The sequence below is a fragment of the Ixodes scapularis genome, unplaced genomic scaffold (assembly GCF_016920785.2).
Source record: "Ixodes scapularis isolate PalLabHiFi unplaced genomic scaffold, ASM1692078v2 PGA_scaffold2__306_contigs__length_199485367, whole genome shotgun sequence".
In the NCBI taxonomy this organism is placed as follows: Eukaryota; Metazoa; Arthropoda; class Arachnida; order Ixodida; family Ixodidae; genus Ixodes; species Ixodes scapularis.
In genome coordinates this window covers 112,046,273-112,074,245 of record NW_024609857.1, presented here as the reverse complement: position 1 = coordinate 112,074,245, position 27,973 = coordinate 112,046,273, and the positions used below count along the sequence as shown (strand labels likewise).

General features: G+C 42.0%; 1 protein-coding gene across 1 annotated transcript; it reads left to right on the top strand.

Annotated features, from left to right (window-relative positions):
* Positions 1-21,993: 21,993 nt before the first annotated feature.
* LOC120849138 lies at positions 21,994-22,680 on the top strand (the record flags this gene model as incomplete). Its single annotated transcript, XM_040221285.1, has 1 exon — positions 21,994-22,680. A coding segment is annotated over one exon (687 nt), but the record flags the coding sequence as incomplete, so codon positions are not given.
* Positions 22,681-27,973: the final 5,293 nt, after the last annotated feature.

Genomic DNA, 27,973 nt, shown 5'->3' with positions numbered 1-27,973 from the left:
CATTTGATCTTTCAGCTCAATTCGGACGGCCGATGTCTATGTGAATGGTATTAAACTTATTTTTTTGTGAGGTGACAAATATTTCATCATAAAAATGGTGGTGTCATTATTGAAGACATTAAAAATTAATTGAAAAAAACGTATTTGACAATGCTGCATAAATTTCCCCATTAAAAATAAAACTACTAGTTTAAACTTCATATATATGTTGGGAATGACTAAGTCACATTCAGTGAATCCAGGGATTGCGTTTCCTTTCTTATTAAACAAAGGCCGATCTGGAACCTAGCCCGTAAGCATTGGTAACGAGTGTATCTCGTGTACGTCAGTACCTGATTTAGCCGGTGAAATCCAAAACTGATAAAATGGCAATATAACTTTCTTGGCGCAGAAACATTGAACAGAAAGAGGTATGCATTCATATTTTTCTTCAAGATATATGTTCACTCTAAAAGCGGGATACACACTTCAAAGGCAGGCAACAACATTCTATCAGTCTCTATTGAAGGACACAATTCGAGCAGACGAATCATATGTGATAAGCCGAGATGCTTATTTTTCATGGAATTCACAAGGAATTCCTGATATCGATTTCAATTATCATCTTATACATCTGATCGCTACACTTGCAACATGATAATTTGCCACTTTTTGACATATCAAAATATTTTCTTTTTCTTATTGAAAGAAAATTGCTCTATAAATACAAAATTAGCATCATAGTGATACAAAAGACCATCCTCTTTCATTCCTGGTCACTTAATGTTGTAATACCATAATTCCCAATATACTTACAAACCCTCGTTCTACAGTACAATGCTATCCCTTATTCGCGCCACAGAGCTGTTCAATATTTGTCTGTTAAATACATTGACTGTTCAAACGAATCTCGGCATTTAGGATGGGTTAAAAACGCTATTATTTATATTAACTACCACGCTTAACATACATGCTCAGGCAAGCTGTGACACCGTCTGCATCACTCAGAACATGTCGCATCTAGCCAACACACATTCATTTTCCGAGGCCAAAAATGAGGATATTAACATCACGTGCAACATTGTATAGAAGCCTGTGCATATCTAAATTCTGCTGAAGCTTGAGCTTCTTTGTAGCGTCGGGAATGCTTGCTTTCAGCCAGAATGAACTCCAAACGCCTTTGAAGTGGAACCCCCATGGCTGACTGAGCTTTGAGACAGTCGAACGGTCTCATATTCAAAATTAAACATCTGAAAATGTTGCAGACTGTTTTGTTTCTGGAATAATGCAAAGAGTGTATGTAACATATTCGCTACAATGAAGAACACAGCCACACCTTTATTTTTAAAGAATAGCTCTACTGATTCCGAGGAAGGCATCCTCAATAAAAAATAGAGTTCTTTCGAACTACTACACAAGACATGTCTCGAGAAAACTGCCACAATTAACGGGTAATTGATTACCTAATTTTCGCTGACGTCAAAACTGCATACAAAGGAAATGAATTAAAATAAACCCTATTTGTTCCTTTTTTCTGTTATTAAGATTTGTCGTCAAACACAAAATTATTTAACACTTGGCCTTTTATTTTGACGTTGGTACAAAAAGAAATTGGGAAAAAATGTGGCTGGAAATTTTTGGAATGTTTTCGGTAAATATTGCAAAATTTTTACCCAAATTGGTAGCGATTGAACTTGAGCTAGGTCATAAGAATCACTTAAGTAAATTATTATTTTCAATACCGATGACTACTCAGTATGATCGTTGGTAGCATTGGGGAACCGAATCATATTTATCGCTTAATAAAGGGCATGCACTCATGCATTTCTCGATATTTTAGTTGTGCATGACAACGTGTGCTCTTTAGGGTACTTTCTTTCGTACACTATCTAACCAAACAAGCTGGGCGCCACCGAAGTTTCTGTGGAAATTGAAATAATAAATGGCTAAGGACCGATATATAATATAATATTGAGATTATTGGTTGAAAATTATTAGGATTATAAGACATTCTCAAGAGAGGTGAGGTAGTTCCATAGGCGACTAATTTGTTTGAAACAAACATATCATTTTAGGTAGCTGATTGCACAAAACGTTCTGCTGGTAAGCCTATCAACTGCACTGTCCGCCCAGTGCAGTTGATAGCGGGTAAGCCTATCAGCGCCACTGTCCGCTTCGATAGCATGCTAGTGTTATGGTAAAATTTACACTAATGCTAAATATTTTTAATAATATAGCTTATTTTTCTTTTTCGAGACATGTGTTTGAGCATTCCGCGATGTTTGCAAATTTCTGGGTTGTACGTCGCATTAAAACTTATGAAAAATGAGAAGGAAGGAAACTGAAAAAAAAACAAAAAAACTCATCCCTGTGAGCATTTTAAAATTACATTTTGAAACTTTTCTTGGTGGACTGATGAATAAATCGGTGGACTTTATTTGCAGATATATAGGTATGGCCCGTGATAACGACAAACGCGCCCAGGGCGTTCCAGTAAAAGTTGTTTCGCAATCACGTTCATTGATCTTATTTTATGGCGTTGAAATGCTGAGGAACTAACTGAATCATGGTATTATCATTACTGAATATACGTCGAAATAAAATTTATTAAAAGCAATACTCTTGAAGCCCACGCTAGCAAACAAACCCCTCAAATCATTCTTTTTGCAATTAATATACGTGAAGATACATTTGAGAGCATTCAATCTTACACAATGTAGCAGGCGCCGAAGAGCGTAACACAAAACAGTGGCGGACATAGTTCTTTCGTGGTCTGCAAATACATTAGGCGAGGAAGAAACTAAACCAGTAAAAACTAGTTTAATATAAAACCATTTTGGTGGGCGAAAACGTATGTTGCAAGTTTTCGCTTTTATTATTTTTGTTGCAAGTTATTATCTAGAGTAGATACTACTTTAATACCGTCTTTTTAATGTAGGCGTGAAAATAAAAACGCAAGAAGGAAGTTGAATAAATATACAAAAAAAAAGTTTATTTCGAAGACTTCCATTGCCAAAAGAGGTTGTGAAGCTGGCAGCGTCAACAGATATGGCAGATGAATTCAACAGCAGTAATAATGCTGCATAGGCTGAAGGACGCGCGTACTACACAATATTATGTTTGTTTATGCAGGTTGCTGCGTTTGGCAACACCTCTAGCGACAAACAATATGGCTCACTAATATACATATCTAAAATCTTCGGAAAATACCATATACTGTAAACGACTTAGTTTTAGCGGGCTCATATTTTCGCGAATCGGGCCAAAGCTCAAAATTTGAAATTATTCGCGGGTTCTGATTTTTGCGAATCGAGTGTAGCTTCCGTAGCGTTCACATATTGCCCGAATTGTTCGCGGGACGTATTTTTTGCGAATCGTAGGTGATTCGCGAAATTCTAGAAAATTAGGTCATCGCGAAAAATTTGTCGTTTACAGTAATATTGAACTTCATCATTAGGGAGCCACGTCAACACAAATACATTTTTTTTAGATCTTTTCTCGCAATGACCAACTTGATTTTGACATCACCTAATGTTTTGTTGTGGAGCTTCGGGAGCGTATACATCACCTTTAGTTTTCATGAACTATACAGCAACGTTGGTTTTGGTAGATTTTAATAACCTTTCCTTTTCGATGCTTGCACACCGGAAACATAAATTTGAACTCGAAATAGCAGACGCGTAAATCATATTTTTAGTGCGACTTCATGTCTGTCAATGTGTTTTGTTCGTAACATTTAAGTCGCTAGTTCCTCTATTAAAAGAACAAACATAAACACGAACACATCCGTTGCTCGTAATGTTTATGACGCACTTAAAATTTGATTTATAAAACAACTTCCTCCTTCATGCCTGTATTCTGACAGAATAGTTCACTCGTCTGTCTTCCATTTAAATATGACCATGTTTCCACGTCGACCCCTTAGTCATAGGCTTTTGTTGGTCTGCCTTTTTCCAGAGAGAGTCATTTGTAATAAATATGCAGATTGGATCTGCCTTCTATGTAGGATTATATTTGTTGGCAGCGTTTCAATGGAATTTACAGGCTCGCTTTTAGCATAAGAATATTTGCAGAACACGTTGCTTACACACTTGATTTAAGTTAGTATATTAGAATACTGTTATATTTTCAATTATTCCAGTAGCAAGCTCTCAAAAATTTTTCGTGAACAACACTGCACTAAGGGTTCGTTTAGACCTGCGGATTCGCGGTGCATACCCGTGTTGGCGGCAAGCTCATTTTGGAGCCGGGTGCAAATATCCACTCATCGCTGCCGAAAAATTTGTCTCGGTCCAAGATCCATATGGCCGCCAGCGACGAGTGGATTTGTCCAGCTGGCTGCATAATCCGCTCGTTACCGGCGCGGATCCGCCCGCGCATACCGCAAGTGCAAACGCACACTAAGTGTTTGATTGCAGAAACTGATTAATTAAGTCAATGTACTGATCGAGTAGGTCAATCTTAATAGCCATTGTACGGGTTGGCTTTTCATGTGACCTAAAATGTCCGTGAGGACCCGAAACATAAGCTACAACTCTCAATGTACTATCAATGCATCTCAACTATAGTTGAGAGTCCAAATAATTATACGGCTGTTTTTAAATATGCTTCGAACTTTTGAAGACGTTGTCGTACACTAGCAGAAAAATGCCACATTTTATAGAAAATGGCAAGAGTCATATTTGTTTACTTCATTCGCCTTCATCGCGTGGTGCCGGGTTACCAGGGAAACCTGACTCCTTCGCTGAATATGTCTTTCCATCTAATCTATTGTTACATATATGTTATGTTCGTTTTTTAGATCCTTATAACTCCTTTTTCAACTTTATTCCGCATTCAATTTAAACCGAGTGTAAACCGAGGCTAAGTGCTCACCCAATTCTTTTTGAAAACTGAAAATAACAGAGATTTGTTTATTCATTCCGTCCGTCGTCAAGTGGTCTTTATGTTCCTGCGAAGAATGTTCCAATAAAAATTATATTAAAATCTCATTATTGAGAAGCACGAAGTAAGCTAATGAATGATCTTTTCGAGATATTGATGCCATGTTTGGGCTTGCCTGGTTGAGGCGTTTCCGAATGTCTGACACGTCTCGTACTACAACGTCCCAGACAGACCTCCAAACTAGGAAGACACTCGCGGTCATTAAAACACTACTGTAAAATAAATTAAGTTGTAAACTTTAACAGTGTGCAATATCTGCGTCTAAGAATTTCGGGGTGTGGTTAGACGAACGTACTGATTAATCCGTCTATCTCTGTCTTTCTTTACCTTCGCGTGAGATATTTTACTTTTCGTGAGCAAAAAGGCGTTGTATTGCTGCAATCTTGAGTATATGGTTACTGGCAGCTGAAAAAATGCAACGGAGTGGCAAGTTTTGGAAATCTTCTTATCCCGTGGCACTCGATGAGATAGCAGCCTTTATTGACAAAAGCGCGGAAAACGAATCTTGAATAACAAAAAAGCGCGAACATAATCTACAACGCTTACAGGCATCCTGCTGGGTTATAGAGATCATTTTCATCAGGAGAGGACGCGCTTAATATCTCTAAACATCTTGTTACAACTTTATAACCCTAACGCATTTTCTGCTGCTGTGTTGTGGTGTATGTAAATACAAGAAACATCTATCGCAAATTAGAATTCTTATTGATTTTGAACAAATTATAACACAAATGAGAGACTTGGACAGTTTCCTTGTTTATGATTGAAACGCCTTTTTTCCGTAATTCCTCGTGACTTTCTTTTTCTGTTCCTGTCAGAGATATTCCTCTTTTTAACGCATGACCATTATTATTGCGAAATGATATTACTCATAACCTGCGAAGTCTAGCTGTCCATATCAATCCTCATTATTTGCATTTCAACTCGCACGACTGTTTCAATGCAGTCATCTTAACAATCTTCCAAACTAAGCTGTGCAGAAAACGTTTAACGTTTTTTGTTGCCACTGAAGGACGGGTTTACATTTTAGATCGCAAATGTCTCGAAGCTAATTTGTCGCATTATATAATAAAATAATTCAGAAGGTAAATACACCAGTTTTATTTTCCGGCTGCTGTCGCTCCTGGTATACTTTGGTGCAGTACATCAGAAAAGATAGAAGAGAAAATCACTGCAAGTAACATATTTATCTACATGGCTCTCGGGAACAAGATCGCACGCGTTATCTGTCCTGGTGAAACGTAAAGCTCGGGGGGAACCGAAATATATTTTTTACGTCAGAGGATATCCGTTTTTGTTCTTCAGATACGGCAAAGGCAACTGAATTAAGCTTGACAACTTTTTTCTTGGTAAATGTTTAGCTTACTGACGACAGTGCAAACATTGCTAACCCGGATATTATAAGTATATTAAACGGTCAGGACGACTAAACATTGATGACACTGAGTTGATCACGGCACAAAAGAAATTGTATTTATTACTACGTGCACATCCCATACAATCCTCTGAACTTTGCAAGGTATCGTTTTTCCTAACTGTTCTTTTTAATTTTTAATAAACATACCTTTTAAAGCCCCTTATACCGTCCTTAATGCAATTCTAGGACATTGCGACTGCGCAACAAAAATTTCCTGCGTCATTAGGAACAGGGCCAAAACAAAACCATAGAGTGTGTCTATTTTGATGGACGGTACAAACCATAGAGTTATTATAATAAACGCTAGAGGCTCAGCTGGCGCTAGTGTCTATGGGACTTCCGGTTGCAAATTGAAGCAGACAGCATGCAGTCTACTTTTCCAGTCTTCCTGTGTCTTCCTATGGCAAAACGCGCATGAATTTTGTCTCGTCGTCGGAAAATAACATGAGTAACGCTTGTTATTTCAGTTGTACCGGATAGTATGCACCTTTATTACTATTGTAAAAGTGTAATTGCTTTAGTTACAGCAATTTTCTTTAACCACTGAACGATGTTAAACTTCGCTATATTTCAGGCCCAAACCTCTCTTCCATGGCAGGTATGTAGAAACGACCGACGATTCTAGGCAAAATAACGATCGAAAGGAATGTAGAGTGTGTTAAAAGTCCGCCAGCATTCCGTTGGTGCTTATATATGGCTAATATGCCTGTCCTCTCACTATAAGAAAATAACCCCGTCGTGCATCTTTACAAGTGGCTAAAAAAACGTTCGAAACGTAAAGAATAAAGTACATGGGCTACGAAAGGTGTGTTTTCTTATTATTTCCTATGTCGGGCAGTTTTTATCGCGCACCTGTTCTCTGACTTCCCCCTATTTTCAAAGATTTGGAGCGCGCTGGTGATGATTTGTGAGCACAGAACAAGCATCTTCGCACATATTCATGAGCAGGAAGAACAAAGCAGCCCTCATTTATTGCAAATCGGACTATATTACATGACTTTCAATTTATTTTGATCGCCTGCATGCAAAAGGAGTTACTTATCCAGTGTTATTGCGTAGTTCTTGTCGTCTCTCTTGGTTTTCCACATGTCCTTCGTTCGTTTGGCACGTAAATCCCCCATGCTGGAAAGCGCCGACGCCGTGTTCGCGCTAACAGTGTCCGACAGTCCACATAAGTACATGTACCAAACAGTTTTAGTAACGTTTTTTATGCCACGATTTTAAAATAAAAACGCCGTAACTGACCAATTATTTCATCTGCGTGACTGGGAAATCTTCTAATGTGCCTATTAGGTATGAATTGTTCGTGATATTTGCTCTTATAATCGAGCGCGGAGAGGAAATGCACCCGTTTTTTTCCATAGGAATACATTACCGGAAGTCAATTTCGGACTGCTTGCTGTCTGCTTCAATTTGCAACAGCACACTAGCGCCAGTTGAACCTCTAGCGTAGATTATAATAACTATATCGTACAAACTGGCCGGTCTTGCAAAGTCGTTTTTCGGCCTTGTGCGTGTCTTGATCAGTATTAAACAGTATTAAAACTTTGCGGCATACCCATTTGAACTTTAGCAAACAAATTTTGAAACAACGTATTTTTAATGAATTGAAAGTTTGTCAATAGTAATAGAATCTCTTGGAAGCAATTCCAGCTTAGTTTATTATAACACAGATTGTTTTTTTTTATCGATCGAATACCCTCAATGCTATAAGACTGGTATTTTAGGAAAAAAGAATACACATCAGTGGTGTGCGAATATTCAAAATTTTGAATAGTAGCTTCGAAAATTTGTTTATATAATTTTCGCTTCAAGAGCAGTTCTAATATTTGTGCTGTTCGAAGTGTTGGGAAACTGACGGCCGCGACCTTGTTTGCAGTCTAAAACTCAGTAACAAACGAGTTATAAAATAAAAATATATACTTCCACATGTGGCAAGACGTTATAAATATTAATTAGATTGGGAACTTTTAAATATTATCATTGTAGTCTTTTCATCAACTTCACTTAATAACATGCAAAAGAAACCGAGCAACTAGCACCAGTGACGCCAGCGCCATCTTTGCTAATCTTCGCGCCCTGATTGCATGCCCTCGTTTCTCACCACCCCCGTGTAGAGACATAAAGTTAGAAAAACAAGTTTAAAATAAAAAAAAAAGCCTTAGAAATTTTTTATATCCTGCATAATTGCTCAGCTATATTTTTTGCGAGAAACTCATAAACACCATTTCAAGGCATTTAATATAAACGATTCCGAAAAAATATTATATTATTACAGCGACAAGATTAGGGAAGGACATCGACACTGTAAAAATGGCGGAAGCTCGGATGATTGGCAAGATGAACTCAAACGACAGCGTGAAAAATCCAGTTCAGAAGTATTTCTCTAAACTTCCTTCTCAAAATGAAGTCCGGGGTGAACAATGCAAAAAATGACTGAAGGCACCAACCGGAACAAAAACCCTTTCAAACCACCCGAAGGAGCTTGTATTCGGCCTACGAAAAAGAACGCGCTTCACGTGAAAAATAAAAAAAAAGACTGCTGGGCAGTCTACGCCGCTGCCGTCCGCTTCATCAAATTTTTGACTACACCGAAGGCGAGACAGATATCTCAGAAGATTGCACCCGTCATCGCGAGCGGCTGGCACTCCAACAGTATCGTCAAGGAAAATGGCTTTGTCGAAATGCTGAGGTGCGCTACGCCTGAGCATAGCGTTCCTTCTAGCACCACGTTCTTGAGGTCGGTAATTCCCGATGTGTGTGCCGCAAAGAAGGCTCAAGTGATGAAAACCTTCCGATCAATCTTTGATGCTGTAGTCGACTGCTACTGTTTGACCACCGACAGCTAGACCTCGCTCGCTTGTCAGAGCTACGTAAGTGTAACGTGACACATAATGGACAAGAAGTTCACTCTAAACAAAGAGGTGCAATATTACACCCTTTGTCCCATATAATAATACACCCCAAAGCTTCAGTTCGACGTACATCGTCAGATCGACTTACGTCGATTCGACGGTACTAACTTTCACGAGAGGCTTGAGAACCGTGTGGTACAACTTATTGAAATTGTTAATCTACGTGTTACTGTCTACGAAAATAATGGGGTTTTTCTTGGCCTTACTGCAAAACCTCAGTGTTTTCTTTCTGTGGTCTTTGATACGTCTTTGGCTATTTAAAACGTTTTATCGCACCGTTTTCAAGTCCCTCGTAAAGTTTGGAGCCGTCTGTTCGACTCTAGTGCGCTGTACGTCGAACTAAAGTTTTTGGGTGCACTATATGGGACAAAGGGGTGTAAGATGATATTCTTTTTTTAGAGTGTTCGTGCAGCACATTTAAACTCTCACATGTGGTCCAATGACCAAAGACTACACCGCAGGGAACATTCGCCGGTTTCTGCAGAACGTGATTAAAGATTGGGGAGTTCCAAAGATTTGCCAACCTATATTGTCCCTGACGATGGCAGAAACTTTGTCGGTACTGTGGAGCATTCGCAGTGGCACAGAGTTCAGTGCTTTGCCGACACTCTACAGATTTTCATCACTGTCGCAAAGAAGCATGCACCTGGATTCTTTTCAGCTGTGTGTAAAGGCACGTTCAATAGTTGGCCACTACAAAAGAAGCACCCGAGCACGTGCCCGATCCAACATACCTCGGCAAACCTCACTCATGAGGGCCCTCACTCACCCTCACTCACCCTCATCTTCACAGGTGAGGTGAGGGTGAGTGAGTTTCTGAACCAGGAAAATTCATGAGTGTGAGGGTGAGTGAGGGCCGTGAGGGCTGCGAGGGCGGTGAGTGCCGTGAGGGCCGTGAGGGCCATGAGGGCCATGAGGGCGGTGAGGGCGGTAAGCGGTATGAGGGCCATGAGTGCGTGAGGGCGGTGAGGGCCATGAGTGCGTGAGGGCAGTGAGTGGCATGAAAGGCGTGAGGGCCGTGAGGGCCGTGAGGGCGGTGAGTCCATGAGGTGGTGTGAGGGCCATGAGTGCGTGAGGCCCCTTCAGATCGAGCATCTTCCTCAGCAATTTTGGTGGTAATGGCGGGTTGTTCTCTAGCTTTCCCTAGATCGACACGAATTGCTGAGATCGGGTCCGGCTCGAAATAAGCAAGCAACTCGGAGCAATTCCACTGCGTTTGAAGCGGCTGCATCCAGTCAGGACGCAACATTTTCACGTGATACCTCGTGCTGGTGATGATGACACCGGAAGGCTTGGTTCTGGTTTGAAATCCTCGTTTTTTCTTTTTTAATAAACTGTTTCAGAAAGGTGCATTAGTATTCTTAACGTGATTTAATTGTATAAAAACACGTTCATAAAGCGTAATTGTGTCTAAATAGTGCAAGAAAAATAAAATTTTATGATAACGATGGCAAATTGCAGCAATTGGTTGCTGCGTGTGATCGCGGGCGGCCCGTGTTGCTGGTGTTGCGACGTAAAGTTTCTGGGCGAAATTGCCCCATCTGAAGCTGGCCTGAGTGGCGTGATGGCCATCAGTGCGTGAGGGGCGTGAGGGGTGCGAGGGCCGCAAGGGCGGTGAGGCGCGTGAGGGCGGTGAGTGGCGTGAGGGCGGTGAGTGGCGTGAGGGCGGCGAGTGGCGTGAAGGCGGTGAGTGGCGTGAGGGCCGTGAGGGCGGTGAGGCCCGTGGGGGCGGTGAGGGCCGTGAGGGCGGTGAGTGGCGTGAGGGCTCTTAGTGCGTGAAAGCCGTGAGGACGGTGAGGGCCGTGAGGGCGGTGAGGGCCGTGAGGGCCGTGAGGGCGGTGAGTGGCGTGAGGGCGGTGAGTGGCGTGAGGGCCATGAGTGAGTGAGGGGCGTGAGGGCCGTGAGGGTGGTGAGGGGCGTGAGGGCCGTGAGGGGCGTGAGGGCCGTGAGTGCGTGAGGGCCGTGAGGTTCAGTGAGGGTGAGTGAAGGGCTGAAGGTGAGTGTGACTGTGGGGGTGAGGGTGAGTGAGGGGCTGAAGGTGAGTGTAGCTGTGAGGGTGAGGGTGAGTGAGGGGCTTAGATGAGTGTGGCTGTGAGGGTGAGGGTGAGTGAGGGCGACCTAAAACGCCGACCCCTGCGACCCAATACATGCAAAGAAGTATGCAGATGGAACCCCTCGAAGTCATGCAAGACGTGCCTACGCGATGGAACAACGAACATGCGACGATGTCCAGGCTCATTGAGCTTCGCACTGCCTTCTCTGCAGAGCGTTCTGAGTTAGTGTGGAAAACCTGTCATTTGCGAAGTGGAGGCTAATGGCTGGACTGGTCAGTGTACGTCATCTAATTCAGCAAGCAACGACGGAACTTTCTGCGACCTAATATCCAACACTCTCGCAGGTGATTTTTTTGCCAGAGTGCACTGAGATGACTCAGATATGTACATTTCAGAAGCCAATGAAGTAGCCTCCTCTGCAATCAGCCTGCTGCGAAGTCTCAAGTCCAGGTTCGTAGATGTGAGGATCTCTCCGCTATTGGGGCTGGCAACACTGGTCGATCCTCCCTACAAGGCAATCTTTCACTCCACACAAGCCAAAATTGTGGGTGAGTATCCTGCCTTTTTCGAAAGTTGACAAACTGCACTCAACTGGAACAGCAGAAGCCAGAGGGCATGGAAGTGCTGCAAGTACCCCAGAAGAAGCAAACTCTGTGCGGACGGCATAACTAAAGTCAAGATAGCTTCCGAAGAAACACGGCAGTTGGCTGGAATATCCCAGTGCCAGAAGAAAGTAAATGAGTATCTGAAAACCCCACTGCTTGGCCGTTCAAAGGTGTATATGTATTATTCCTACTTGTCTTTTCTCGTATATTAGTCCCAATATAATGATATTTCGTGAAACTAATTAATTTATAAGGCTTGGGCTTTGCTTTATTTTTGTTTAACTCAATAAAAACACCATCTCATTCGGAAGTCTGGTCTGTCATAAGGTTTTCTTATTGTGACAAGTGCCCTACCATGCATGCCATAAAAAAATTATCAACAGGATTGCAAAAATTATAAAACAAATTAAAAGAAAGAATGAAGCGGAATTGAGTTCGAATGTCTGATGAAGGTAATTTGAGATTTCCTGACGCATTGCGGAGAAGCAGGCTCTCCGCGGTCGCGGAACGTATGGTGAATGAAGTCAAAACAAACTTATAAATAACTGCTCATTTTGTAAATTTGATCTTTCAACTCAATTCGGACGGCAGACGTGTATGTGGATGGTATTAAAAATATTTTTTCTTTTTTTTTATGAGGTCACAAATACTTCTTCATCAAAAAATGTGGTGTCATTATTGAAGATATTAGAAATAATTGAAATAACATTTGACAATGCTGCATACACTCTAAGAAAAAAGTTGGCCTCAAGGGACTAACGGCAGCATTTGGTCCTCTGAACTCCCAGTAGCTCCCCGAAAGGACCATCTGGTTCAAGCTAGGTACCGTGCGCAAAAGCTGGGGACTAACTGCGCTCGACTAGGAATAATCGATAGGCGTGCGCGAGCAAAAGCAGCCATTAGTCCCCCTCAGACAGGGTGCATCTGTATGATTTAGTCCCCGAAGGAAAACGGAATGTTCGCCAGGAGGGCGGATGATATTTCGCTTGTCTTGGGGATCGGCGAGACTCAGCCCAGCACGGCTGAAAGTGTTGACAAAACTCGGACGAAACTGGCAAATTTGTTTAATTTGCCACGAACGTTCAGACATTACATGGTACAGCTTCGCGCATATTGCGAATGCGAGTTAACGAATGTGTTGACTCTACTTCACCCAACTATCTCGTCAAAAATGATCTGTTGACATTTCACAAGTCCCATTCACGTAATTTGCCTTCGCGCAAAAAATGAGAATTTATCCAAACGCAACACCTCCAAACACTAAGACTTTTTTCTCCTTAATGAATCTTAAGAGCTTGTAGAAGACGCGCTTTCAACACCGGAGTCTTGCAGTCAGAATAAATGGGCACTTCAATCGCTAAAACTGAGTTACTGGAACAAGTCGAGCCTCGTCTCCCCGTCTCTTCTTAACCAACCTCTCTAGGTAGTCCAATGCCGAACTCAAACTTTGCAACGACAAACTTGATGCACGACACGTTCTACATAAAAAGCACAATCAGAGGCAGTATCTAGACGCCTTCATACGATCGTCGTCGCAGTTTCAGATAAAATTCCAGATGAACAACGAAGAACGAACCGCGCCCGGAGCATCATCCATGGCAACACCCTGCTGATACAAAACAAATGCGAACTAAAAAAAAAGGCCCCCGAGAAAACTGAAAAGAGAGAAAGAGAAAGAAAAACGTGTTTGCTTGTACATCAGTTGACCGGCGTGTTGAAAATGGCGACCTTTGACCTTCTCCTGCCCTTGGGGCATTGCTTTGACCGTCTGTTGTGTGTAGTGGGAGGGGGAAAAGAGATTTTCGTGTGCGCGCCCTTCCCCCTGCCACCAACCCGCTACCCCGCACTCTTTCTCCCTCGGGTCCCTCGGGAAAATGGGAAGGGGTCTTTGTTTGAAAAGAACCTGCTTTTAGTACAACCTTCGTCAGAACTTAGAAGCTGGTCGCCGTTTTTTTCCCTGTGTCGTCTCCGACCATTGCGGGATCCGGTTTGGATTCGTGGTGCTGCAACACTGCGCTTTATCTGTTCTGAAGCCACAAGACAAGGGAACTCGATTAAGGTATGTCAAAGTAATTTTGTTTATGGTATATTCATTAACTCCGGCTTAAGAGAGTGTTTTATTTTGAGCGCGTTCTCTAGCTCCCAAAGCGGGCGCCGTGCTCTATTCTTTTTGTCACCATGGTTGCTTATATTGTTATGCAGCACAGAGACATGATATTCAATTGTATTGAGCAAAACGCCAGTTTTACCGATGGCTTATTTTTCTGCGTCTTGCAGACCCTGGCAGCATCGCTTTACCATAAAGGCCTGTTCACACAAGCAGCAGAGACCTACAAGCATAGCGCTGACCTAGCGGTAAGCGCGTGCTGACGGGAGCTTTCACAAGCTTTGCATCGCGCCGCCAAAACTGTTTCGCGGCAGACAAAAAGTAGCTCACGACAGGTGAGCAGCGCTACTTCAGCGGTTCACTGCCTGCGAGAACCGGCCTTAATGGAGACATTGATTCGATCGTACAGACTTTCACGTTGATGGCGGGAGCCCGTTCCGTCACTTTGAAGCATAGTTTGTTCATGCACACGCTGGGTCTGTAATTCGGAGCGAACGGTCTACTAACATATAATATTGCGCTGGTCCGCTGTCAACAGATCGCATGTTAGATGTGAACCATTGTAGCATTTTCATAGCCTATTTGTTACTTTATTATGTGTGTGTTATATCTCAAACTTTTGTTGAGCGATTGGGTATTTCAAGCTGTCCCTGTTGCTAATCATCCAAATTCCTCGCAAACAGGCAAGAAGCTGTCTGTGCCCCAATAAACGGTGCTTGGACGACGACCGGTTTGGACGGACGTCCGAGTTTTCAAGCCATCGTCGACGCAAGTGCACTCTTCGGAATTTCGCCTTATCGTGGATTCTACCGCTCATGAACTTCGACTTCAGTCATCCTTGAATGTGATGTGTATCTACTAGGCAATAAAGCTACGTTTAACCTGAACTGCACTATTTCGTTTCGGAGATGTGTGACTCGGGACCAAGTGTAAAAGATAAACCTTTAGTCCCAGGGGTCTAAATCCGAGGGCGCAACGTTTCGACCCAGGGGTCCAAGTACAGGGGCCTAACAGTTGGTCCGCGGAGTTCATTTAAACGGTGTAACAATTTGTCCTAGGGGTCCAAGTGCAAGGCCCTAACAGTTCGTCCGCGGGGTTCAATTGAAACGGTGTAACAGTTGGTCCCGGGGGACCAATTGCACGGGCCTAACAGTTGGTCCTTGAGGTGCAATTGAAACGGTGTAACAGTTAGCCCCAACGGTGCTACTGCGACAGACTGATGGAGGGGTGCAACTGTTAATCACCTTGCCGTTAGTCCCCGAGGGGACTAATTGTGGCAGCGTACTTGCTCCCCTCAGGGACCCAAGTCGCGCTACCCCTTTTCTCAGAGTCTACCTTTCCACATTCAAAGAATAGCTACCTCTTTAAACTTCATATACCTGTTGGTGATGGCTCAGTCACATTCATTGCAATCCTGGGATTGCGTTTCACTTCTTTTCAACCAACCTTCTTATCGATCAATCAACCACGAGATACAACGAGTGTATCTCGTGTGCGGAAGCACTTGATTCAGCCGGTGAAATCGAGGACTGATAAAATGGAAATATAACTTTAACATAAAATGATTTGCATTCATACTTTTCTTCAAATTATATATTCACTCCAAAAGATGGAGACGTATTTCAATGGCAGGCAACAACTTTCTATTAGTCTTTATTAAAAGAAGCAATCCAAGCCTTCCCTTCGTGATGAATATTTTTCATGGAGTCCTCAAGGGTAATTCAGAATATCGACTTCAATCGTCGTCTTAAAGAACTGATAATGTATTTTCACTTGCAATGTGATAATTTGTCACTTTTTGACATATCAAAGTTTTTTTCTTTTTTCTTATTTAAATAAAATTGCTTGATGAATACAAATTTAGTATCATAGTGACACAGTGGACAATCCTATTTTATGCGCTGTCACTCACTTTAGTAACACCGTTGTTCCCAATATATTTACAAACCCTCGTTTTACTCCACAATGTTATCCCTTATTCGCGCCACTGAACTGTTCAATATTTTTCTCTTAAGTGCATCGAACTGTTCAGACAAATCTCGGCATTTAGAATTGACTACAAACGCAATTATTTTATTAATTACCACGCTCAGCATACATGATCAGGCGAGCTGTGACATCCTTTGCATCATTTAGAACATGTCGTATCTAGCCAACACATTTATTTTCCGAGGCCAAAAATTAGGATAATATTATCGCGCGCAACACTAAACAGAAGCCTGTGTATGTCTGAATTCTGCTAAAGCTTGAGCTTTATTGTTGCGTCGAGAATGCTTGCTTTCAGGCAGAAAGAACTCCAATCGCTTTTCAAGTGGAACTCGCACGGCTGGCTGAGCTTTGAGACAGTTGAACTGACTCTCATATTCAAAATTAACCATCCGAAAATGTGGCAGCCTGTTTTGTTTGTGGAATCATGCAAAGTGTATAACATATTGGTTACAAAAAGAACTCAGCCATAGTTTTATTTTAAACGAACAGCTCTTCTGATTGCAATAAAGGCGTCCTTATTAAAAACTAGAGTTCTTTCGAGCTACTACACAGGACATGTCCCGAAAGAACTTCCACAGTCAACTTTTAATTGATTACCTAATTTTCGCTGACGTCATCAAAACTGCATACAGTGGAAATGAATTAATAGAAATCGTATTCGTTCCTTTTTTATGGTCTTAATATTTGCCGTACAAAAAAAGACTTGCAAAAATAAAGTATTTTTTATTTGGCCGTTCATTTTGATGTTTCTTGTTACAAAAAGACATTTGGGAACAAAAGTTTAGCTGGCAATTTTCGGAATGTTTTTTTGTAAATATTGCAAATTATGACTCAAGTTGGCTGGCATTGAACTCGAGCTAGGTCAGAATAATTATTTAAGAAAATTATTAATTTGAATACCGACGACTGCTAGGTATGATCCTGGGTATCATTGGGACACCTAATCGTATTTATGGCTTCAAAAAAGGCATGCACTTGTGCATTTCTCAATATTTATTGGAGTATGTCAACGTGTGGTCTTTAGGGTACTTGCTTTCGTGCACTATCACGCAAAAGAAGCTCGGCGCAACCCACGTTTCTTTGCAAATTCATTCAATAAATGACTAAAGCCGGATATATTACATAACATTGAGATGAGTGGTGAAAAGCAAGCAGGATTATAAGACATTCTCAAGAGATGTGAGGTAGTTCCATGGGCCACTAATTTGTTTGAAACAAACATATCATTTTAGGTAGCTGATTGCACAAACGTTTTGCGGGTAAGCATATCAACTTCACTGTCCACCCAGAGTCTGTGCCCTTCGTTTACATGCGGGTGGTATGGTAAAATTTACACAAATGCTAAACATTCTTAATAATTTTGCTTTTTTCTTCTTTGAGACATTTGTGTGAGAATTCCGCGATGTTTGCAAATTCCTGGTTTGTACGTGACAATAAAACTTATGAAAAACGAGAGGGAGCGAAACTGAAGAAAAAACAAGATTGAAAAATAAAAAAACACAGCCCTTCCAGCATTCTAAAATTACATTTGGAAACTTTTCTTGGCCGCAGGTGAATATATTGGTGCAATTTATTTTCAGATATATGGAATTATATATATATATATGCAATTTATTTGCAGATATAGGTATGGCACGTGATAACGACAGAAGCGCTCATGACGTGCCAGTAAAAGTTAGTTCACAACCATGTTCAATGATTTTATTTCAGGAGGTGGAAATTCTAAGGAACTAACTGAATCATTGTGTTATCATTACTGATTATAACCCGAAATGAAATATTTTAAAACAATATACTTTAAGCCCACTCTGGTAAACATACTCTTCAAATTATTTTTTTCCAATTAATATACGTCAAAATACATTTAAGAGCACCAAATCTTCCACAACGCAGCAGACGCCGAAGAGTGTAACACAAAACAGAGGCGGACATAGTTCTTTAATAGTCTGTAAATACATTAGGCGAGGAAGAAACTAAACCAGTAAAAACTAGCTTAATATTAAACCAGTTTGGTGGGCGAAAGCGTATGTTACGAGTTTTCCTTTTATTTTTCTTGTTGCAAGTTACAAACTAGAGTTTATACTTCTTTAATACCGTCTTTTAATTGTAGTGCTGTACATAAAAAAGCAAGGAAAAAGTTGAATGAATATAAAAAAGTTTGTTTCAAAGACTTCCATTGCCAAGAGAGGTTGTGAAGCTGCCAGCTTCTTTAACAGATATGGCATCTGAATTAAGCAGCAGTAATAATGCTGCAATGGCTGAAGGAGGAAGCGCGCACCACAAAGTATTTTGTTTGTTCATGCAGCTTGTTGCGTTTGGCAACACCTCTAAGGGCGCACAATATGGCTTACTAAAATATATGTGTTTCGTTATAGAGCTTTGGGTAGCTGTGCATCACTTTTAGTTTTCAAGAACTAGAGCAACGTTGTTTTTTTTGTAGATTTTAATAACCTTTCCTTTCCGATGCCAGCACACCGGAAACATAAACGTTTGACTCAAAATATGAGACGTCTAAAGCATATTTTAGTGCGATTGCATGTCTATCAATGTGTTTTGTTCGTAAAATTTAAGTCGCTGGTTTCTCTAGTAAAAAAAAAGAACAAACACAAACACGAACATATCCGTTGCTCGTAATGTTTATGACGCATTGAAATTCTTATTTATAAAACAACTTCTTCCCTCATGCCTGTTTTTTGACATAATAGTTCTCTCTTGCGTCTTTCAGATACATACTACCATGTTTCTACGTCGACCGCTTAGTCATAAGCTTTGTTGGTCTGCCTTATTTTAGACATAATCATTTGTAATATTTATAAAGATTTGATCTGTCTTCTATGTAGGATTATATTTGTTGGCAGCATTTCACTGGCATGTGCAGGCTCGCTTTTTGCATAAGAATATTGGCACACCACGTTGCTTACACGCGAGATTTAAGTTAATTTATTAGAATACTGTTATATTTTCAATTATTCCAGTAGCTAGCTCTCCAATATTTGTCGTCAACACTGCACTAAGGATTCGTTTACACTTGCGGATTCGCGGGCGTACCCGTGTTGGTGGCAAGCTGATTTTTCAGCCGGGTGCAGATGTCCACTTTTCACTGGCGAAAAATCGATCCAGGACACATATGGCCGCCAGGGATGAGAGGAGTTCGCCACCTGGCTGCATAATCCGCTCGTTACCGGTGCGGATTATGGATGGCCTCGCACTCCTGCAGGAGGAGCGACCAGCGCAGCAAGCATTGGTTCCTTTCCTTGTACCGCATCTCCCAGCAAAGAGGATGGTGGCCACTAACAACTTGAAACTTACGACCCGTGAGGTACGGGCGAAGCTCATCCAGAGCCGACTTGCCGGCAAAAGCTTTCATCTCTTTCTATGAGTTGGGACTCGGAACCTTTGAGGGAGCGACCCATGTACACTACAGGTCTGAAGTATCCATCTTGGTTCTCTTGAAATAGCAATGCTTCTAGCCCAAGCTTGGAAGTGTCGGTGTGAACTTGGACGCCAAAGCGTACGTCTTCCGAGAAAAGCTTAAGAAGAGGTGGTTCCTTTAGGACCCCAAACGCTGCATCTTGTTCTTCATTAATGAAGTCTGTTTCTTTCTTGAGAAGTTTGCGCAGAGGAGCAGCAAGAAAACTGAAGTTCGGGATAATCTTCCGAAAGTAAGATGTTACGCCCACAGAGGATTGAAGTACTTGGATGTTGTGGGGAGCCGGAAACCAATGGACAGCTGCACACTTGGAAGGGTTTCGTAAAACTTCATGCTTCTTGACAATGTGTCAAAGGTAGATGACTGATGAACAAAAAAAAAAACTTCTTTGGCTTGAACTTCAGGTTCGCTTCGTGGAACCTCAAACAAATGGTTTGCAGGTGCATGACATGCTCGCACAATGTTTTGCTGTATACAACACAATCGTCCAAGTAGACAAGTGCGTTGTCGTACTTGGCATTCTCAATGATAGCGTGTACCACACGCTGACAGGAAAACGGAGCACCCTTGAGTACCAACGGCATTCGGAAGTACTTATACAGGCCCCACAAAGTAACAAAGACCGTTTTTTCGACATTGTATGGCCGCATGGAAATTTTTAAAAACCCGGAAACCAGGTCAATGACAGAGAAAATCTTGCTCTCCGTCAGACTTTGCAAGGCGTCTTCAATTCGCGGAAAGGGGTAGACAGTGTCTTCAGTGACCGCTTTGATTCTTCCGTAGTCGACGTACAATCGTGTTGATCCGTCCTTTTTTGTTACTAAGACCAAGGGGGATACCCACAAGCTGCGCGATGGTTGCACAGCTTTGGCATCGATTGGGTCTTTGATTATCGCCCTGACGAGATCACGCTGTACCGGCGACAGTCGACGTGGCCTCTGGGAGACAGGTCTCGCATTACCTGTCGGAATGGAGTCCTGCTCAAGCCGACAATTTTCAACGTCAGTGCTTGTTTACGCGAAGCAAGCCAGGTTTTTCTCAAGAAGATTTTGAGTATATTGAAGCTTTTCAGGTGTTAGCGTTGAAAGAATGTTAAACGTGGCACCCTCAACCGATAGTGGGTGGTCTTCAGGGCCAGCGACTTGGCAGCAGCGGCAGCGGCACAACGCATCACCTAATTGTCTCCTGTATTTACCGCAGGACAGTGCCCGGCGAGCAAAAAAAACCGAAGTAACTGCCGAATTCATCTGCATTTTCGCTGACACATCGTTGCCGGCACAAGCAAGATAGAAGCCTTCGCACGCCCCCGTATCAGTCGCGGCGTCACAGCTGACGACTACCTGTCCGATTGGTTCATCGACATTCCACGTCTCCAGAGGAGGACTACAAAAGCTCAGAACTCAAGCAACGGCGCTTCACTTGGCAGCAGCGGCAGCGGCACAACGCATCACCTAATTGTCTCCTGTATTTACCGCAGGTTGGGTACCGTATCTTTATCTCATTTGTGTGTATAACTGCTGCTGCTGCTGCTACCTTTCCGTGTTCTCAATTGTGTTTCTAGTGTATGTTTTTTACTTTTTTTTAAATGTCTAAGGATATGACTAAGTTGGTAAATGAACTAAAATATGAGCTAAAGAAACAATTTAGATCTATGAAAGATGCACTAGAGAGGGATTTCAGAACTGATCTCCGTGAGATAAACACTGAGCTGAAAAGCATAAGCGATGGGATGAATTTCGTGAACAAGGAGTTCGAGGCAATTAAGCTGAAGCTCTAGTCTGTCATAAGTGAGAACGCCATTCTCAAAAAAGAAAATGCTGAACTCACGCAAAAATGTGTCATGACGGCCGGACTACTGAAAGAAAATGAACTCAGACTTGTTCAGTGCGAGCAGTATTCGCGACGCCACAACATCGAGGTAAAAGGAATACCTAAAACCGAAACTGATAACGTTAATGATCTGGTATTTAAACTTGGTGACCTCATCGGAGAGCAGATCGCCCTTTCTGATATAGAAGCATGTCATCGTGTTCCCACGAGAGATCCGACAAGGAGCAACGTGATAGTGCAATTTCAGCGGCGACAAAAACGAGACTCTGTTCTCGACAAGGCAAAGAAAAAAAGAATTACTTGCCAAGACTTCGGACTGCCTGAAACATCGCCTATCAATGTAAATGAACACTTGTGCCCCGCCCTGAAAAAGTTGCTAGGAATGGCGGTCTCAAAGAAGCGTGAGCACCAGTGGCGATACGTTTGGGTACGTAACTCTAAAATATTTGTAAGGACGGCGGATGGGACCCCTGTCATTACTATTTCTGACTCTGGAGATCTTGATAAGATCCGCTAAATACAGCTGACGTGTCTCTTTCTATTTTTCCCTTTTTACTACCATGGTGAAAAATTTAGGTGTTCTGACGGTAGAGTGTCTAAATATCTTCCTACAAAAACAGACAACTAGATCGTTGAGTTTATTTCATTTAAATGTGCAATCCGCCAGATTAAAAGAGGATGATCTTTCATTGTTTTTTTGACTCAATCCAAACTTCTTTTGATGTTGTCATGATGATTGAAACGTGGTATAGGGATGATGATAATTTTTCTGTTCTTCCAGGCTACACTCATTTCTTTTTAAACCGCAGTCATAGTCGCGGTGGTGGCGTTTCATTACAAACTCGTGCCTCTGGTTTTGAAATACTCAGTGATTATTCTATTGTGACCCGAGATTATGAAATACTTTGTGTTAAAAAAGGAAATCACATTTACTCTGTTCTATATCATCCTCCAAATGGTAATGTTTTGAGTTTCATGCAATTTTTAGAAGCGTTGTTTTGTTTTGCTAATCAAGAGAGGTGCCTCTTGTTTCTGGGTGGTGATTTTAATATAAATATGCTTGAACATTCTCATCTTAAAGATGATTTTCTTGGTTTATTGACTTCAAACAATTTTTCCAATGTAATTATCCCTCCAACACGCGTCACATGCACCACATCGACATTGCTTGATCTATTTCTAACTAATCATGATGAAAATAATATTAGTGCTGGTGTGCTTAGTAGTGGGATCGGCGATCACCTTCCAATAATCATGTTTATCAATAAGAGTATGTCAGATAGCGCAGTTTCAAACTTTTCAACAATGTCTCAAGACATAAGTTCTAGGACACTGGAAGAATTTAGAAAAACAATCAGCACTATAGACTGGAGTCTCATGTTTAATTCTACAGATGCTGATGGGTGCTAAGATTTTTTTATAAGTACTTTCAAAAATGCTTATTCCACTTCATTTCCAATCAAATGCATCCGTCGAAACAAGAAAGCTAGGAAGCCGTGGGTAAATGGTCACCTTTTGAAACTCATTAGAAAGAAAAACATACTTTATGACTCTTTTGTGAAAACACGAGACGAAGAAAAATTACGCGAATTCAAAAAGTTCAGGAATTTTGTTAACGCTCAATTAAGACAAGCTAAACAGCCTTATTACGCGGCTAAATTCGACTCATCCTGTTTAAGGCAGCCCGATATAGTCTGGAAGCAACTGCATTCTCTTCTGCGTAGCCAATCTAAAGATACAGCCATCGTTAACATGACTATAAACAATGAAATTATTTGCGGTAGTGAACTTGCAGATAAATTCAATGATTACTTTGTGAGTGTCGGAAATAGCACTTACAATAGTAATGCCAAAGATAACGTCTCCCGCACTAGCGAAACTATGTTTTTGAATCCCACAGATACTGCAGAAGTATCCTCGGTGTTTATGAATATGAAAAATAGCCGTAGTCGTGATTGTGACGACCTCTTAATCAAACCTGTTAAATTGGTACTAGATTTGATATTACCATGCATAACTCATTTGTATAATCTCATATTATCATCTAGTGTATTTCCTAAAAACATGCAAGTTGCTAAAGTTTCTGTACTCTATAAGGGCGGGGATAAAAATGACATGAGTAATTATCGCTCCATATCGATTCTTCCTGTATTTTCGAAACCAATAACAAAGATAATATATTCTCGACTATTAACCTTTTTTGAAAAATATTCTGTGTTGACGGACTCGCAATTCGGTTTCAGAAGGTGTAGGTTTACAGAAACTGCTTTATTAGTACAAAAAGAGACAATATTAGAAAATTTCGAGAGTAAACTTTTAACGTTGGGGATCTTTGTAGATTTCAGTAAAGCATTTGACCGGATAAATCACAGAACTCTTCTTGATAAATTAGATTGTTATGGTATTCGAGGAGTTCCATTAGCACTCATTTCGTCCTATTTACAGTACCGTTCCCAATACGTTCAAATTAATAATAACAGATCTTCTATGCAACGCATTAGTTCCGGGGTCCCTCAGGGAAGTATTCTAGGGCCATTATTGTTTATCACATATGTTAATGATACTGTAAATATTGAAACGTCTGCTAAATTTAATATATACGCGGATGATACCAGCATATCTTTTTCTGGTTCTAGGGAAGGGGTGCTCACTTTCAAAGCGAATTATGTTTTAAATATATTAAAACGTGGGTAGTTATGAATTCCCTTGTTATTAACACATCCAAAACAAAGGCAGTTTTATTTCAGTGTCCAGGACCACGCATTAGTTTGTCGCGCGATTTGTTTCTGGGGGATTGTGCGATAGAGTGCGTCGATAGTATAAAGACGTTGGGAGTAATATTTTCTTGTCACATGTCCTGGAATAATCATGTTGCCTATATTCATAAAAAGATATGCAAAGTTGTCGGAATACTGAATAAATTCAGGCACATACTTCCGGTAAATATCAAAAAACTAATTTACAATGCTCTGTTTTACCCTGCGCTCTGCTACTCCCACCTGGTATGGGGTTCGACTACAAAGGCAACATTAACAAATTACGCCTATTACAGAAAAAGGCACTCAGGATAATCGAAAATGTTCCGCGTGACTATCATTCCCTTCCTCTTTTTGAAAAACATAAGGTCATTGATATAACCAATTTGTATGCACATAGACTGATAGCTAATTATCAACGATCCGTAAGAGAAAATAATGTCATTTCTTTAGATCTTGGTAATCTAGAAGCAAACGAGTCTGGATATCCACCACGACGTGGGCCCCCCTGGCGTATTCCCTTTTCAAGGACAAATTTTGGTCTACAAAGATATCGCCACCAGTTACCACTTTTATTAAACACACTGTTTTCCCGTGATATTGAAATGCACTCCATTAGTCAATGTTCCATTCAAGAAGCTTTATAATAAGTAACCACCACTTTCTTTGTATACTGTTGATTGCGAAGTTGAATTCTTTATGTTTTTCTCGTGTTTATCCTCTGTATATGTGTATGCCTATGTATGTGTGCACATATTCGTTCTTTTTGTCTGTATGTGCCGGTGCCGCTCTTACCTTGCTCTGGGGCGCTGGGACTCGTCAAGCTGCAGACCTGCAGCTTTTTTTCCAGCGCCCCTGTCACAAATGTACCGTTTGTGGCAAAAATAAACGAATTTGAAATTTGAATTTGAAAGCAATGGGGCGAACCAGGTCCTCCGGCGAAGGCAGCTTGAGCAAGTTAAAATAGACTCAGTTTCGTCGTCGCCAAGCTCGACGTCTTCAACCTTTGTGACGCCTCTAGCGACTGCGTCAGTATAGAGCCTCTGGTCGAGATGACGGCTTGGTCACGAATACGTAGAATGTGCTCTTTGTCTTATTCATAAACATTGGTTCATCTAGAAGACAGCGGAGGTTGTAGAGCAATTTCGTTCGGCTCCCTTCTAGTTTTGTTGATTGTCCTCGGACACGATTCTTCAAGCTTGCTTGAACAAGCTTTCGCGACCGCGGACGTGCCAGCTTCTCCGTAGCCAAGATCACCTTATGGCATGCCGTAGGCGGAGAAATCGAGAGGCTATTTGCACCCCAATCGGTCATGGCCTTGCACGCTGTCAGAAAACGGTCACCAAGGAGCAACTTCTCTTCCTCCAGATGTGGGAGCAGGATGAATGGCTGGTTCAGCGTCTGGCCGTCATTGCCGAGATTCGTGAGGGATTGACCACTTGCAGACAGAAAGGGATAGAAGAAGCTTTAATCAGAAGGTGCAACTGGTCGGAGATAGAAACGTTGATGAGAATTTTCATTGCCCCCGAATCCAAGAAAGCTGTCAAAAGCTGTCCTTTCAGTGGAGCGTGAATTGTTTTTGTGTCCACTGCTGAGCCACATGAGATGCGCCGAACTACTGATATCCTCTCGCAGGCGTCGGAGGCATAATTTTGTCATTTCCTTGCGTCGGTGCTGCAGCGGACTCAAAAGGGCCGTTGCCACTCCAACATTTCCGGTATGAGCTCCTGCCGACACCACGTGACGAAGTGGCCGCTCTTCGTACAATTCAGGCACAGCGAACGAACTTCAGGGCGTCGAAACGGAGACCGCCGAAAGTCCTGCTAAGCTTCTAACGGGCGTTTAGGCGGCACGTGCTGCTTTTTTGCTTCTCGCGTGAAGAAAGAGGCTGCTGACAACTGCGTCGTCCGCGTTCTGACGAGGTAGCGACCGGTCCTGCTTTAAGAGCAGGAAGGAGAGTGCTTTCTGGGTTACCTGCGCAGCTTGAACTGACTCTGCAGTTCAAGCTGCGCCAGACACAGCCGGTTGGCATACGACTATTTGGTCGAAGTGGAGGAATGAGTCCAGCAACTAATCTAACGAAGCAACGAGTCTGTCAAAGTAGTGCTTTCGTGGTTTGTCAGAGAGTATTGCCAGGATAACCCTGTATTTCTCCCCCTTCGTCTCCTGGTAGTTGCAGTCGTCGATGAGCTCCAGTTTGCGGAAAGCGAAGTCTTTGCATGACCTTGCCGAACGCTGTCTTGCGCCGAACATCTTCTGTTTCGCTGCAACTTCGTTGTCCGGGTTGTAACGACAACGGAAAGAGGTCTTCAAGTTCATTTGCTCCCACGTCGTTACGCTAGTTATCTTCAGGCGGTACCTCATCCACATGAAGGCGTTCGATTGTAGCTTGGACACAGTAAATGGGATGGCCTCACTTGGTGCGACTCTAAACGTCTGGAACTAGATATTTATCTGGTGAAACCAAGCGATGATGTTCTGGCCTAGCTGAGGAACCGAGCTGACTGCCACGTTGGTCAGCGACTTTTTCGGCCGGTCTGATGCGACTGCAGTGTCTACGGCTGATTCAGCTTGAACAGGAGCTTTTTCTTGGGTGCCTTGGGCCTCTTTTTCTTGGCGGTATCGATCTCGGATACGTCCTCGGTAGAGATCACGCTGCATAGCGATTGTGCTGACGAAGTGCTCCCCATCTTTGCTTCGAGCTGATCAAGACGATCCATGAAAGGTGCCAGCAGTCCACAGATTGAATTATCTGTTGCCTGTAGGGCGCGACACGTTCTTTAGTTACTAGATCCGTTGCGCAGAGGTCGCATTCTTGATCTCTGTTAGCTGTAGGCGTTACTGTATCACCTCTCCTTTCAGGATCTCCGTGTCGCTGACTACTAATTTGTATGCGGCGTATTTGGCGTCGTCATTGACCCTTCGAAAGGCTTCGATGGAAGGTTCCGTCCTCTTAAAGTTACCTTGAAACTTTGGCCATCCAGGTGATAGTGGTTGGTGAAGACCCAATCGAAGTGAGTGCCGCCCCCACATAGATTGTTAACGTGAATTTTCTGAAGACTCGAGTCCCCGTTCGGCCGTTATGTCTGACTATTCGTTGTGGTCTTGAAGAGAAATGAGCTCCAAACTCAGGAAATTCACGTGATCTCTGAGCTTTCATGCACAACCTCTTTTTCATTTTTATTCTGTTATCCGGCACCAGCGCCAGCGCTCGCACGACACGCGCGATCCGTCTTTCGCGGCAATTCAGACAATCCAAGGTCATTACATAAGGGTTTGAGTTTTTGAAAATGAACATGTTTGCAAAGTGTTTAAAGGAATTGAAGCGGAAACAAAAAAAATGTAGATTACCTTTAAAGTATAAATAAGGTTTAAATAAAAACAAACTTAATACCAGGATTTCGATACAACACAACAGTGCCAAAAATGCTACGAACAGGTTAAGGGAGAGCACGTGCTTTTTTTTTTTTGAACAGGAGACACTGCTTCAAAGCAATTCAACAGGTTCTAGGCCTTGACGTAGAAGGCGGAAAGTGGATGGCCCTTCACCTGCATATGCCTCTTTTTTTTAACACTCGCGGCACGGGTAGTATGTTTCTGCACTGTACAACTGCCGGTTTTAGAAATTTATAACTGAACGCTAATGTGCCTGAAAAAATAGGTTAGAAAAGCTATGAAACCTTAGCACGGGTGAATGTGGAGGTTCCCCTTCACACAATGAATACAAGCCCTTTCCACCTCTATTCACGGTTGTATGAGGATTTGATAATTGGCCAAGGATAGGGAGCTCCCTAGAAGGACCTAAAAACAACCAGAGAATGGGAAAATAAGATGATTGTACTCTTTTACTACGGGTTCGAAACGAAAAGGTGTTTCTGAGTGTGATGCAAAGAACCGTCCTAAACGGGCGCATATGAAATTAAATGAATGACCTGACAAGAATAATT